The sequence below is a fragment of the Pongo pygmaeus genome, chromosome 11 (genome assembly GCF_028885625.2).
Source record: "Pongo pygmaeus isolate AG05252 chromosome 11, NHGRI_mPonPyg2-v2.0_pri, whole genome shotgun sequence".
Taxonomy (NCBI): domain Eukaryota; kingdom Metazoa; phylum Chordata; class Mammalia; order Primates; family Hominidae; genus Pongo; species Pongo pygmaeus.
The window spans coordinates 70926110-70940844 of record NC_072384.2 but is presented as its reverse complement, the minus strand read 5'-3'; the positions used below and the strand labels follow the sequence as shown (position 1 = coordinate 70940844).

The following is a 14735-nucleotide window of genomic DNA, read 5'->3' as shown; positions in this document are numbered from 1 at the left end:
ATTTCAGAGTACATGGCTGCCTTAAGTAACCATGGTCCAGCCATCATTACTGAAATTCAGATAAAGGCCAAACAGAACATATTTAAGTTAAGAAGAGTCCAGTTAAAAATCATACCGCCTATTGGCCAGGCACAGTGGCATACATCTGTAGTTCCAGCTACTCGGGAGATTGAGGTGGGAGAATCACTTGAGCCCCAGAGGTCGAGGCTGCAGTGACCCGTGATTGTGCCACTATACTCCAGCCTGGGTGACAGAGCAAGACCCTGTCTCAAAAAAAAAGCTGAGGGGCGGGGGTGGAAATAACTTATTAACAAGTCAGACCTACAGTTTCCTTTCTTCTCTAGTTTGTGCATTTCTGGACTCCAGATATAAATATTTCTTCTGGCCGAGTACAGTGGCTCACACCTATAATCCTGACAGTTTCAGAGGCTGAGGCAGGAGGATCATTTGAGAACAATAGTTCAAGACCAGCCTGGGCAACATATTGAGACCCCCATCTCTACAAAAAAATCTAAAATTAGCTGGGCATGGTGAGGCACATCTGTAGTCCTAGCTACTCAGGAGGCTGAGGAAGCAAGATGGCTAGAGTCCAGGAGCTCAAGGTTATAGTGAGCTATGGTCACGTTACTACACTCCAACCTGGGCAACAGAGCAAGACCCTGTCTCCAAAAAAATAAATAAATATTTCTTCCATCTTCATAGGAACTCTCCAGAGTCCTTTCTGTATTGTTGTGATTTTGCTTCTGGAGCTGTGGAGCTCGTAAAGGTATGCTAATCCCGGGAATCATACCAACTGATGCCTAAGGTATTACCCCAGAACAATAAAAGTTGTTTTGATTTTAAGATCACTAGAGGCGGGGCATGGTGGCTCACACCTGTAATCCCAGCACTTCGGAAGGCCAAGGTGGGTGGATCACATGGGGTCAGGAGTTTGAGAACAGCCTGGCCAACATGGTGAAACTGTGTCTCTACTAAAAATAAAAAAATTAGCTGGGTGTGGTGGCACGTGCCTGTAGTTCCAGCTATTCAGGAGGCTGAGGCAGGAGAATCACTTGTACCTGGGAGGTGGAGGTTGCTGTGTGCCAAGATCGTGCCATAGCACTCCAGCCTGGGCGACAGAGCAAGACTGTCTCAAAAAAAGATCACTAGAAAGGCCAACAGCGCCAGGCGTGGTGGCTCACACCTGTAATCTCAGCACTTTGGGAGGCCGAGGCAGGCAGATCACGAGGTCGGGAGATCGAGACAATCCTGGCCAACATGGTGAAACCCCGTGTCTACTAAAAATACAAAAATTAGCTGGGCGTGGTGGTGGGTACCTGTAATCCCAGCTACTTGGGAGGCTGAGGCAGGAGAATGGCTTGAACCCAGGAGGTGGAGGTTGCAGTGAGCCAAGATTGTGCCACTGCACTCCATCCTGGTGACAGAGCAAGACTGTGTCTCAAAAAAAAAAAAAAAAACAAAAAGAGAGAGAGAAAGGCCAACAACACACAAGAAATGACCAGAAAGGGTACTGACCTACAAAATTTAGAATGTATGCCTGCCCATGAATAATCGTAGTCCAAACAGAACCTCTTTAAGTTCAGAAACAGCAACCCAGAGCAGGCCTCTAACAACACTATCTACTAACTCAGAAAGCCTACCCTCCTCTACTTTTAAAGTTAAAGAGGGATTGCGAAGGATATTTGTTATCAAGGCCAAGAGTTAGCCTTAATTTTTTTAGGGCAGCTTGAAATAAGCTAACAATACTGAATTGGAAAAAAGTGTTCAGATTGACAGAGGAAAGGCTTTTGGGAGAAAAGTTTAAAAATTTGACCTTTTTATTAAAAAAAAAAAAATCCCGGAAGTCCACTAAGTCCTCTTTTTGCTTTCTGTTCCTTTATCATGACAGTCACACTCGTCCTACAGAGCAGCCCAGTGTTTTGCCTTTGTTCATGATTTATGTGATGATGGCTTACCTTACCCTTTTCCAGATGGGATCCTGGATGTCATTCTCCTTGTCTTTGTGCTCTCTTCTATTCATCCTGACAGGTAAATGAAGACGAAAGGGCAAAGCGGATGTGTAAAGCTCCTTTATCAGTAGTGGTTTTCAGAACTATCAAAGCAAAAATGACAATTTTTGAATTTATTATTTAGTGAGCGACATTATGTATAATATGCAGCTTTTTAAAGGCAGTTTTTCCTTTCTTCGTACTTTTAGACAGAAACTGGTCAGACTACTTCATTAATGAGCTTTCTGTCACTGTCAGAATGAAGTGAGCATATTCTGGCAAGACACATACCTATTAAAAGTGACAGTGCTTCAAGGAAATTACAAATTCAGAACAACCTAATAGACTCCCAAGAGGGAAATTGTACTTGGTGATCAGAAACAAACATCTTTAGTGTAGTGTCTTCCTGAATGTTCATGAAGAGGTGGGCTTGGGATCTGTTTGGCTTCACACAGGCCTGTTGATGGGCTTTAAAAATTTTGTTCTAAAGAAGCACACTAGGGAATTAGGAGTTATTAAGATTTGCCAGATTATCCTTGGACCTTTATGATCTAAGGTTAGCCTGATGCCATCATTTAAATATTTATGACTTAGTTTCATACAGTGTTTTAAAACTATAAACATAGCTTTTCTCCAGAGAGAAAACATAAAGAGATATTACCAGCAATTAAAATGATTACCTTTCTTAAATCTTGCCACCTTCTATGTATTAAATGATACATATGGTAAGTATCAGGTCTGTGCTTTCATAAGGTTTCTTAAAATTGGGTTCTCACAGTTCCCTGGTAGAAGATACAGACTTGGCGTCAACCACTTTTTGTTTGATGAGTGTGACCCTTTTCCGTAGAAACTGAGTTACCATGTGCTTATTTCTTTGCAATTAAAAGGCCACTAGGACCCTTTACAGTTCTTTTACTTCCCATTCAGAAATGAGCACTTTGATTACTTGTAGAAGAACAAATTCCATTTCCAAATAAATCTGAAATAAGATACATTAGCACCTAGTGAGGTATGTCAGGTTTTATGAAGCTACTGTTTCCTCCCAGTTTCTGTAACCTATTTCTTTCTGCTAGTCTGTTTAGACTGTAGGCATTGTTCAGGTACTAATAGAAAGATGTCATCTATGTGTTTGGTTTCCTTATATGAACAGTTAAAAGGACGGAGAGGTGGATAGAGAACAAGATTCCCCATTTGACACCCATAACAAGAAACATCTAAATTCTACACATGACCACAAAAAGACTATTTGAAATTAGTTCAGATAATGTATTTTCTCATGATTTGAATTGAATGTTATACAGAAGAGAAAGGCCAGGTGCGGTGGTTCACACCTGTAATCCCAGCACTTTGGGAGGCCGAGGTGGGTGGATCACCTGAGGTCAGGAGTTCCAGACCAGCCTGGTCAACATGGTGAAACCTCGTTTCTACTGAAAAATATAAAAATTAGCCAGGCATGGTGGTGGGTGCCTGTAATCCCAGCTACTTGGGAGGCTGAGGCAGGAGAGTTGCTTGAACCCAGGAGGCAGAGGTTGCAGTGAGCCGAGACCGTGCCATTGCACTCCAGTCTAGGCAACAAGAACGAAACTCCGTCTCAAAAAAAGAAGAGAAAGCAGATGCCTTGGGAGGTTCGTGACCATAATATAGCATTTCATTCTATTTATTATAAAATGAATTTAGATGCTGGGTGCGGTGGCTCATGCCTGTAATCCCAGCGCTTTGGGAGGCCCAAGCGGGTGTATCATGAGGTCAGGAGATCAAGACCATCCTGGCTAACACAGTGAAACCCCATCTCTACTAAAAAATAAAAAAATTAGCCGGGCCTGGTGGCAGGCACCTGTAGTCCCAGCTACTCGGGAGGCTGAGGCAGGAGAATGGCATGAACCCGGGAGGCGGAGCTTGCAGTGAGCGGAGATCACACCACTGCACTCCAGCCTGGGCAACAGAGCAAGACTCCGTCTCAAAAATAAATAAATAAATAAATAAATAAAATAAAATAAAATGAATTTAGATGTATCATGACAGTGGACACTGTCTTACCTACATAGAAATGATCTAAAAATAAGGTGAATGAACAGAAAGGGGGCAATAGTAAATTTTTTTAAAAGGCAAGGCAGGCTGGGCGCAGTGGCTCACACCTGTAATCCCAACACTTTGGGAGGCCAAGGCAGGAGGATTGTTTGAGGCCAGGAGTTCAAGACCAGCCTGGCCAACATGGTGAAACTCCCGTCTCTACTAAAAATACAAAAATTAGCTGGTTGTGGTGGCACAGGCCTGTGATTCTAGCTACTGGGGAGGGTGAGTAGAAGAGTCGTTTGAACTCGGGAGGCGGAGGTTGCAGTGTGCCGAGATTGCACCACTGCACTCCAGCCTGGGCAACAAAGCAAGACCTTGTCTCAAAAAAAAATAAAAGCTGGGCGCTGTGGCTCACGCCTGTAATCCCAGCACTTTGGGAGGCCAAGGCGGGTGGATCACCTGAGGTCAGGAGTTCAAGACCAGCCTGGCCAACATGGTGAAACCCCATCTCTACCAAAAATACAAAATTAGCTGGCTGTGGTGGCACACACCTGTAGTCCCAGCTACTTGGGAGGCTGAGACAGGAGAATTGCTTGAAACTGGAAGGCAGAGGCTGCAGTGTGCGGAGATTGTGCCACTGCACTCCAGCCTGGGCAAGACAGAGCGAGACTCCGTCTCAAAAAAATAAATAAATAATAAAAATACAAAAATTAGCTGGGCGTGGTACCACATGCCTGTAATCCCAGCTACTCTGGAGGCTGAGGCAGGAGAATCACTGGAACCCAGGAGACGGAGGTTGCAGTGAGCCAAGATCACGCCACTGTACTCTAGCCTGGGTGACAGTGAGTAAGACCCTGTCTCAAAAAAAGAAAAAACTAAAACCAAGGCAATGTCTATAGTGTCACTTAGGACTACAGTAGTAGATTCAACCCCAGAAAAGTTCTAGAAAAGTAGCATCTTGGTAGCTTGGAAAATTCAGGCATAAGTAAATGGCAAGCAATTTGGCTAGACCTTGAGTCTGGAGGACCCAGCTTAAATGGGAATAAATTGTAGGTGGCTACAAAAGAAGAGCGAATTGTCCTTCTTGTCACTGAAATGAAAGTACAAAATATTACAGAGCCAAGCATAAAGCAGGCAGTCAATACATTTTTTATCTCTTCTTTTTCTTCTCCTCTCCCTCTATCCAGAGATAAGACAGCAGAGTTGGCCCAAGTAGGATGAAGAAAGAAAAGGGGCTTCATACCATTCCTGTCTTGTCCATCTCACCCCCAGCCCACTCCCACCTGCAGTTCTCAGGAATTGGCTCGGGAACTGCACTATGAACCAAGATGAGATGATCAAGAAAAGTAGCTCCCGTTCCTTGCCTTTATCCTCAATCCCAGACATTAAAGGATAGCTGAGAGGAAAGGATTTGCAGGAGGAGGTGGCTACATTTTAAAGTGTTTGATTGTTTATTTTTCTGCATTTTAGTTTCATGCTTGTTTTACTAATAATTACAGAAAGATTTTGCTATGTACATAAAATATTTATCCTGAAAGTGAATATTTTAAGGTTTAGATATGATTTTCTTTCACTAGCAAAGCCTATGAGCACAGTGTGAAAATAACCTGTAATAAAATAAACAAAAAATACGTTTCTTTTTTTCTTTTATGTCCTTATGTTCTAGTTTTTTTAAAAGGACTTTTCACCTAATCATGCCACCTCCTTCTGTCCTACTTCTTTCTTGTTTTGTAGTTGCTTTCATTTTCTCAGTATCTGCTTCCTTCATAACATGACATAATCTGAGTTTTACCTCACTATTCCACTGAACAGTGTTTTAATTGAAAGGAATTTACAGATTATCTGATTCAAACTTTTCATTTTTTTCAAATAAGAAAACCTCAGCAGCTTTAAGTAGCTTAAATAAGGCAGAGACAAGGACTTAGCACACAAGCTGCCATTTACCATTCTCTGCCCATGGCAGACATTGATAATCGATTTTGTACTCTGTAACTCGCAATGAGCTTTATGAGTCGTCCTCGGAGTTCTGTAGGCAGCTGATGCCGTCACTCAGAATTAATATGAGATCTGAAATCTATGCCATCCCTGGCCCATAATCACACATAAAGCCATGAACACTTAGCCAAAAACACTAAATCAAGAGCAGCTATAAGGGATTGTATTTGACTGGAAGCCAAATAAGTAGAATAAACAATAAAGGAGAAAAGCAAAGGCTCCCTGCTATTGAACTAGGGCTTGGAATGTGAATAAAATTTAAATAGGCAGACAGTAAGGAGAAGAGAATTCTTTGAGGAAAAACCATGTGAGCAAAGGCAGAGGCTGCTCAGGGCCAAGCATGACAGTTTGGCTAGGGGAGCTGCTTCAGATTGGAAAGCTGTTGGTAAGATTAATTGGGGTCAGTAGTAGGAGATCTTAAGAGCTCAACTAAGAAATTAAAATTTTATCCTATGGATTAAAATCATGAAAGTTTTTGAGCAAGGAGATGATTTGACAAAATTATCATTTTAAGCAGAACTATTCATCGATAACATGCAGGAAGGATTGACAGGGAGAATAATACAGCGTGTTAGGAAGCGGATTTGTTTCCAGGCCTAAGGAGATAGGGGTTGGTACTAAGGGAGTACAAATGGGAAACAAAAATGACAGGAAATATCAAAGATGTCATTAAAAATAAAAATTAAAGAGGAAATAGAATTTTATGGACACATGGAGAGGACAGTGGAAGAAAAATAATTTCTCTTTCATGAGGTAAATGGTGGTACCTCTGAACTAAATAAAGAAGTGAAAAGGAGAATGAGCTTGTTTTGGAGGAAAGATATTCCCTCTTTAGATATGTACAACTTGGGATGGCTTTGGCATATTTTTTATCTTGCAAGGAAAATGAAGCACACTCCGTTTTTGTCTATCTCAGAATTACCTTAATTTTCTGTAAGTACCAGGAAACATCTGTGGTTTTGAAGTTTAGCTTTGACGTCATACATCAAGCTCGGTGAAGTTACTACTCTGGTCATTTGGGTGATTTCTTGATACTCTAGGACTTTTGAATCTAGTCATTTAGCAAGTTGGTTTTCTTTTTTCCTTCTTTACAAAATATTTTTATTTTTGTTACCCTTACGTTTATGGTTTAGATTTCTTTGGCCTTATCAAGCTTTTCTTATTTTGTCTTCAACAAAGTTAAATCCAGCATATAAAACAAGATTTCTACAAACTGGGTATCTTTTTAATGCTTTGTTTCCAAAGGATGCAAGGTGTTGTAAACCGACTGTCCAAGTTACTGAAACCTGGGGGAATGCTGTTATTTCGAGACTATGGAAGATATGATAAGACTCAGCTTCATTTTAAAAAGGGTAATAGTATATTCAGTTTGAGGTTATTTTTAAGTGTTCTAAAGAATGCCTTGTTTATATTTCACATCAAAGTATTTAGTTGTTTTTTTTTTAAAGGAATACTCTTAAAAGTTTCTCTTTTCACAATTTTTTTCAGGACATTGTTTATCTGAAAATTTTTATGTTCGAGGAGATGGTACCAGAGCATATTTCTTTACAAAAGGTATGCTAATCTACAAAAGGAAATAATTGGTCATAATTGTTCTTGTTATTATCTCATTGATTATAGCTTAGAAGCTATAAAACTGAGGCTTCAGTCATTGATTAAGCATTAGATGTCTTCATATTTTGATGCTTATTACTGGTCTACATAAAAGGTTGAAAATGGCCGTTTACTGTTTAATCTTTTTCCAGTTAAAACTGCTTTAAAGTCTCTTGTTTTACCCTCATACCCAGATGAAGGTGAAGGCTGTTCCATTTTGGAGATATTGTTAGCCTAGATATGAAAAAAATTGATGATAGCCACAGCCAAAGGAGGATATTTGATAAGTTTATAGAAAATTACTTATCTTGGCCTGCCACAGGGGTGCTCACGTGTAATCCCATCACTTTGGGAGATGAAGGTGAGAAGATTGCTTGAAGCCAGGAATTTGAGACCAGCCTAGACAACAAAATGAGACTCTGTCTCTACAAAACAATTTTTTTTTAATTAGCTGGTCTGGTGGTGCATACCTGTAGTCCCAGCTACTTGGGAGGCTAAGGTGGAAGGATCACTTGAGCTGGGGCAGACGAGGCTACAGTGAGCTATGACTGGACCACTGTGCTCCAGCCTGGGCAGCAGAGTGAACCTTATGTCTAAAAAAACAATACATTTTCAAAATAGAAAGAAGGAAAATTACTTATCTCTAGCTGATTTCTCTTTTTTTTTTTTTTTTGAGACAGAGTCTCACTCTGTTGCCTAGGCTGGAGTGCAGTGGCACAATCTCAGCTCACTGCCATCTCCACCTCTCCAGTTCAAACGATTCTCCCACCTCAGCCTCTCAAGTAGCTGGGATTACAGCCTCCCAAGTAGCTGAGATTACCTACCTCCACGCCTAGGTAATTTTTGTATTTTTATTAGAGAAGGGGTTTCACCATATTGACCAGGCTGGTCTCAAACTCCTGACCTCAAGTGATTCACCCTGGCCAGGCTGGTCTTGAACTCCTGACCTCAGGTGATTTGCCTGCTTCAGCCTCCAAAAGTGCTGGGATTACAGGCATGAGCCACCATGCCCGACCAATTTCTCATTTTTAAAAATGCATTTCTAACAGTACCAAGTGAATGCTGCATTCAAGGATTTCCCCAAATTTATGTGAGTACTTTTATAATCTGCCGTTTTGGGTTTCTGTAAACCAACAAAAACTCAGAAAGGGAGCACCTTTCAAAATATTGAAAGCTGCAACCAGTAGTTTTATATATCTGTTGATGTCTGCCGTGTTAGTCTGTAAACAGGTGTATTTTTATATGCATGGTGTATTTTTGTGAAATAGAAGAAACTTGCTTGGTTTCACAGGTTTCCTTCACCAAATTGTTCTAGAGAGTGTTTCTTGTATAAATGAAATTTAGATGGTCAGTTATTCCATCAGTGTTCTATTCCTGACCTCCCCCATCTCTAGTCACATGTCATATCTTTTGTTGCCATTTTTGTCTCACAGAGGAAGTCCACAGTATGTTCTGCAAAGCCAGTTTAGATGAAAAGCAAAATCTGGTTGATCGCCGCTTACAAGTTAATAGGAAAAAACAAGTGAAAATGCACCGAGTGTGGATTCAAGGCAAATTCCAGAAACCATTGCACCAGACTCAGAATAGCTCCAATATGGTATCTACACTCCTTGCACAAGACTGAACTTTGTAACATGTTAACGTACAAAGCCAGAGGACTGTGCTATTCAAGGACTACTGTAAGTCTATTGTTTCGCAAAAGATAATGAGAAAAAATAAGAGAATTTGTATTTCCTGCTGTTTTGTCATAGGTGAGCTCCTTTGTGCGTTTTAAGCACATGTAAGTGGTTCGGCACAGTGTGCCTTTTTCTGTGCTTTGAAAACTTGATATGCCCAAGCTTGTTTGAATTTATTACATCTAACCATTTTGCTTGTTCCTTGATTTTTATAAGCATTCAATTAAATTAGTATTATGTCAAGTAATTTTGAGAAAATGTAACTTGACATTTTTTGCAAGTAAAAAAAATTGTTTATTTGTTTAGGCTTAGTAAACCAGTTCCCAAACACAGTCAGACTTCCCATTGTCATCTGATTACAGAGAGAAAGCACACCTTATTTCCAGGGAAAGCTACAACAAGCCCAAGGTCAAAGTGTATTATTTTTTGTCTTGTTGTTGTCTATTTTCTCCCAATTTTTTTTTTAAATTCAGAGGCTGATATCTGAAATAGAATTTTAGTTCCTCTTTCCTTTCCTAAAATTGGGGAAGTATAGCCCATGCTGACATTATTTTCAGGCTATTCTTAGATATACAAGTTGTTAGGCCAGGTGCAGTGGCTCACACCTGTAATCCCAGCACTTTGGGAGGCTGAGGCAGGCAGATCGCTTGAGCTCAGGAGTTCGAGACCAGCCTGGACAACATGGCAAAACCCTGTCTCTCCCAAGAATACAAAAATTAGCCAGGCATGGTGGCACACACCTGTGGTCCCAGCTACTCAGGAGACTGAGGTGGGAGGATCACTTGAGCCTAGGAGGCGGAGTTTGCAGTGAGCTGAGATTGTACCACTGCACTCCAAACTGGGTGACAGGGTGAGACCTTGTCTCCAAAAAAAAAAAAAAAAAAAAAAGATATGTAAGCTAACAAGCTCTTGTATCAAGGGCTTTTTTGAACCAGAGCAACTTCATCTTGAATAGGGACTGTGTAAAATGAGGCTGAGACCTACTAGGCTGCAATCCCAGGAGGTTAAGGCATTCTTAGTCACAGGATGAGATAGGAAGTCAGTACAAGATACAGGTCATACAGACCTTGCTGATAAAACAGGTTGCAGTGAAGAAGCCGGCCAAATGCCACCAAAACCAAGATGGCAATGAGAGTGTCCTCTGGCTATCCTCACTGCTACACTCCCACCAGTGCCATGATAGTTTACAAATGCCATGGCAACATCAGGAAGTTACCTATATGGTCTACAAAGGGGAGGCCTGAATAATCCACCCCTTGTGTAGCACATAATCAAGAAATAACCATAAAAATGGGCAACCAGCAGCCCTTGGGGCTGCTCTGCCTATGGAGTAGCCATTCTTTAAGCTTTACTTTTTTTTTTTTTTTTTTGGAGATGGAGTCTTGCTCTGGCACCCAGGCTGGAGTGCAGTGGCGTGATCTCAGCTCACTGCCAGCTCCGCCTCCCAGGTTCACACCATTCTCTTGCTTCAGCCTCCTGAGTAGCTGGGACTACAAGCGCCCACCACCATGCCCAGCTAATTATTATTATTATTTTTTTTTTTGTATTTTTAGTAGAGACGGGGTTTCACCGTGTTAGCCAGGATGGTCTCAATCCCCTGACCTCGTGATCCGCCTGCCTCGGCCTCCCAAAGTCCTGGGATTACAGGTGTGAGCCACCGCACCCAGCCTATTCTTTACTTAAACTTGTTTTCACTTTACTGTATGGACTCAATTCTTTCTTGCCCAAGATCCAAGAATCCTCTCTTGGCGTCTGGATCCAGACCCTTTCTGGTATCAGTGGTAAGCTCTGTTTAAGACAACTGTCATACCCAAGAAAATTCTTAAATTGTGGCAGTTAAAAGCATATTTATCCCCTCAAGGGCCAGGCGCAGTCACTCAAGCCTGTAATCCCAGCACTTTGGGAGGCTGAGGAGGCGGGTCATGAGGTCAGGAGTTCGAGACCAGCCTGACCAACACTGTGAAACCCCACCTCTACTAAAAATACAAAAAAAATTAGCCAGGCGTGGTGGTGGGCACCTGTAATCCCAGCTACTCGGGAGGCTGAGGCAGGAGAATCACTTGAACCCGGGAGGCAGAGGTTGCAGTGAGCCGAGATCACACCACTGCACTCCAGCCTGGGTGACAGTGCGAGACTCCGCCTCAAAAAAAAAAAAAAAAAAATTTATTTACTCCTTTGCTTCAAAAAGGACATAAGTTGGCTTGCAAATCACATTTTGTAGAAATGAAGTTTTTAAGATTAGTCTCTTACTCATTACATAATATTTATTGACTACTTACATATTGAGTGCTGAATTCAATGGAATAATACGAACAATAAAGACCCAGCCTTGTTTATGCTCTTCAGGGAGCATAAATATAGTCCAGCTGGCAAAACAAAATATGCATATCCCAAACCTGTAAATCATGATCTAAGACAATATACAAACACTCAAATAGGGAACTTACCAGCTAGCAGACTTTGATTATGAACCACAGAACCTAGAAGAAATAAATACTCTCTTGAAAGAACCATCATTGGAATAATTAAGTTCCAACTATTTTTTCTTTCTGAATTCACTTAAAATCCAATTTATAGAAGAATATCATTGGTCCAGCTTTAGTCATTGGTTCATCTCTTAACAGGCTGGGGCAGGGCAGCTTAATTGATGATGCCACCAGAATGGGCAACATGGGAAAAACCCTGTCTCTACCAAAAATACAAAAATTAGCCAGGGATGGTGGCACGCACCTGTGGTCCCAGCTGCTCAGGAGACTGAGGTGGGAGGATCTTTTGAGCCTGGGAGGCAGAGGTTGCAGTGAGCTGAGATCGCACCACTGCACTCCAACCTGGAGTGGAAGGAAATTTCACTTCCTGGAATGGAAGAAAGTTCTTCAAAGGAAAATCAAGACACTGCTGTCAAAAAACACCAGGGGAGGGATGCTGTCCAGTCACACCCAACACATCATATAACAGTGGTAGCAGTAGTAATAGTATTTCCAGAGAGAGAGAGAGAGAGATCAGCTCTGAAAAAGAATGGAAAAGAATCAGGTTTCTTGGGGGAGTTAGGTCTCAGGCTAGTTCTTGAATGTACGTTCTCAGCAGATGGTGAGAAGACAAGTGTGGTGTGGGACATTAATGATGAGGGATAGGTAGAAAAGATGGGAAGGGGGTCAGCTTGTAGATAACCTAGAATAGCAGGTGTACTGACTTCTAGTCTCTGAACTGGAGCCATCTGAGATCAGTTTGAGACATGGTGTCTTATAAATGTACTGAGAGAGGTTGAGGAGTTGTCTATAGAATGGAATGGAGTGAGGTCAGAGATCAGTGGCAAGGAAGACCACATAAAGGTTTTTGCACAAACTTGCCTTGATGGCAAGTCCTCAGAAGTACAATTATCAAGCTTTCTGTTTAAACATGCATAAGTCAGTAAATATAAACATTAAAATTTGCCCAAGACTCCTAACTCAGTTGTATTTCATAATTAAAGTGTACACTAAAAAGCCAAACTAGTCATGAAAGTATTACATACAACAAGGGCAGTTTAGATAAGTTAATGTTGCTATGGGAACCCCAGCAGATCTCCTTGTGTCTCCATTTAAAAATCATGGCCCAAGGTGGTTTTAAAAACAACAGAAGGTAAAATTATTCTCACATTCTCACACATGTAAATTGTACTGTCTCTCTCAGTTCTAAATAGCGGATTCAAGCCAGCCTCTTGACTGGCACAGTAAAATTCGGCTTCGTGTCTTTCTATAATGTATTACAGCATGTGAGTTAACCTTTAGAAGCTTCAAAAATACATCAACCAAATTTGGACTGTGAGACACAAACTGGTCTCTTTTGGGCTCTGTCCAGCATAGCCTTCCTATTCCACATGGCTGCGCAGCAGGGCCATTTCCACCAGTGTCTTCTGCTTGCCTGGTCAGTCTTTCTGTCTCTTAACCTACCTACAACAACTTCCTTCTCAGGGTTTGCTGCTAGACAGAAATGTAGATTTTGGCACAGAAAGAAAAGGGAAAGACCTATTTGGAATTTTGTCTATAGATGTTAAGAAATCATGAAGTGTTGCAAATGTAACTGCTTGGGTATTAGTTTAAAATATTTGATAACTGCATGAAATTCTAATTTACCCCTTGCATCCATAAAGCTAGGACCAGTTGGTTAGGCAGAGTTTGATATTTAAAAATTCATCTTCTGAGAGAGCTGAATTTCAAAAGGACCATTTTCTTTCCAGCAGTAAAAGGTATATTCTTTCATCTTCTTACAATACAGAAACAATGGAATATATTGTTTAAATGCACCCTTCATTTTTTTTCTCCATTTCTAAAAATTCACTTTTGAGCATCATCCAAATGTAAAAATTCTCACATGAGGAACTGTTTCCGAAGGTTGTGAGAAAGTCAAGATAACAGTTTCTATTATTAAAAGTTTTGCATTCGGTATGACACATTTGCCTGTATTGAAACACCCATTTAACATTGACTTATGAGAACTTATTTGCTTTGCCTCTCTCGGTTCCATATGCTTTGTCTACAAATTGTGAACACGTCCCGGTTTCTACCCGTGTGTGATTCTATGTCGTTGCTGTACTCTAGCTTGTACGTGAAAATTCACCCATATGCAGATAGCTGCCCTCTTGGAGGCAAAACTTAAAGCTATCAGAACCATCTGGATTGTTAAACCCCAAAACTTCCAACTCATCAAAGTCCTGAAGCCTGAATAGATCACACATTGTTACTTCTAATTGGTTTTGATGTTTGTTATGCTCCTCACAAGTGCAGATAACTTCACATTTGCATCGCTAATCGACCTCTTTCAAAGCCTCTGCTCCTCCTGCTTCCTGCCTCTATTAGTCATCAGGAGACTTAGTGTTGGCGTGGGTATTTTCCCCGCTTGTGAAAGTGCATTGTCAATTCTAGAGCTTTAAATATATGTGAGGTATTGTTATTAATCTACAAGGCAGTACACACAGTATTCCAGCAACAGAGACTTTTTCAAAGGTTTTATGAGACATTGTAAGAAAGACAGTATCTTTCCATGGAAAAAAGTGTTGCCTCAGAGTCAAACAGGAAGCATGGGTCCTAGTTCCTATTGAACTGCTTAGCTACTCTTAATTTAGCTCTGAATGCTAGATTTTGTGTATACTATACACATTATTTAATCCTCAAACTCCTAGGAATTCATTTTGATGATAACCATTTACAGAAGAGATGTTGGGTAACTTGCTCGGGATACCACATCTAGTAAGTAGCAGAGTCGCAACTCAGACCCAGAACTCTCTGATTCCAAAACCTCTACTCACTGCTCTTGTAATGGATGGGCCCAAATGCTGCTGGGAAAGGCACCAGGGAAGAAAGAGCTTCTGAGTCAAGCAGAAAACGATAGCAGTGGAGAGGAGTTTGTTTCGGATGACCTTCAGGGTTATGGCTCATTCTAGATCCAATCATTCTAGGAAATAAGTAGGTTACACTTGTCCACAATTACAAAT

At 41.1% G+C, this 14735-nt stretch overlaps 1 protein-coding gene across 9 annotated transcripts in view; it reads left to right on the top strand.

The window, feature by feature from the left end:
* Window positions 1-10162, top strand: part of METTL8 (methyltransferase 8, tRNA N3-cytidine) — a 112285-nt gene extending 102123 nt beyond the window's left edge. For 4 of the 9 annotated variants that reach the window (XM_054477015.2, XM_054477017.2, XM_054477021.2 and 1 more), the window contains 5 exons: window positions 703-766; window positions 1889-2028; window positions 7242-7348; window positions 7485-7550; window positions 9023-10162. In XM_054477015.2, coding sequence (XP_054332990.1) covers window positions 703-766; window positions 1889-2028; window positions 7242-7348; window positions 7485-7550; window positions 9023-9213 — 568 coding nt within the window. In that variant the 3' untranslated portion in view covers window positions 9214-10162. The remainder of the gene's footprint in view (window positions 1-702; window positions 767-1888; window positions 2029-7241; window positions 7349-7484; window positions 7551-9022) is intronic. The other 5 variants (XM_063648314.1, XM_054477022.2, XM_063648315.1 and 2 more) reach the window with 3 other exon arrangements.
* The last annotated feature ends 4573 nt before the right edge of the window (window positions 10163-14735 follow it).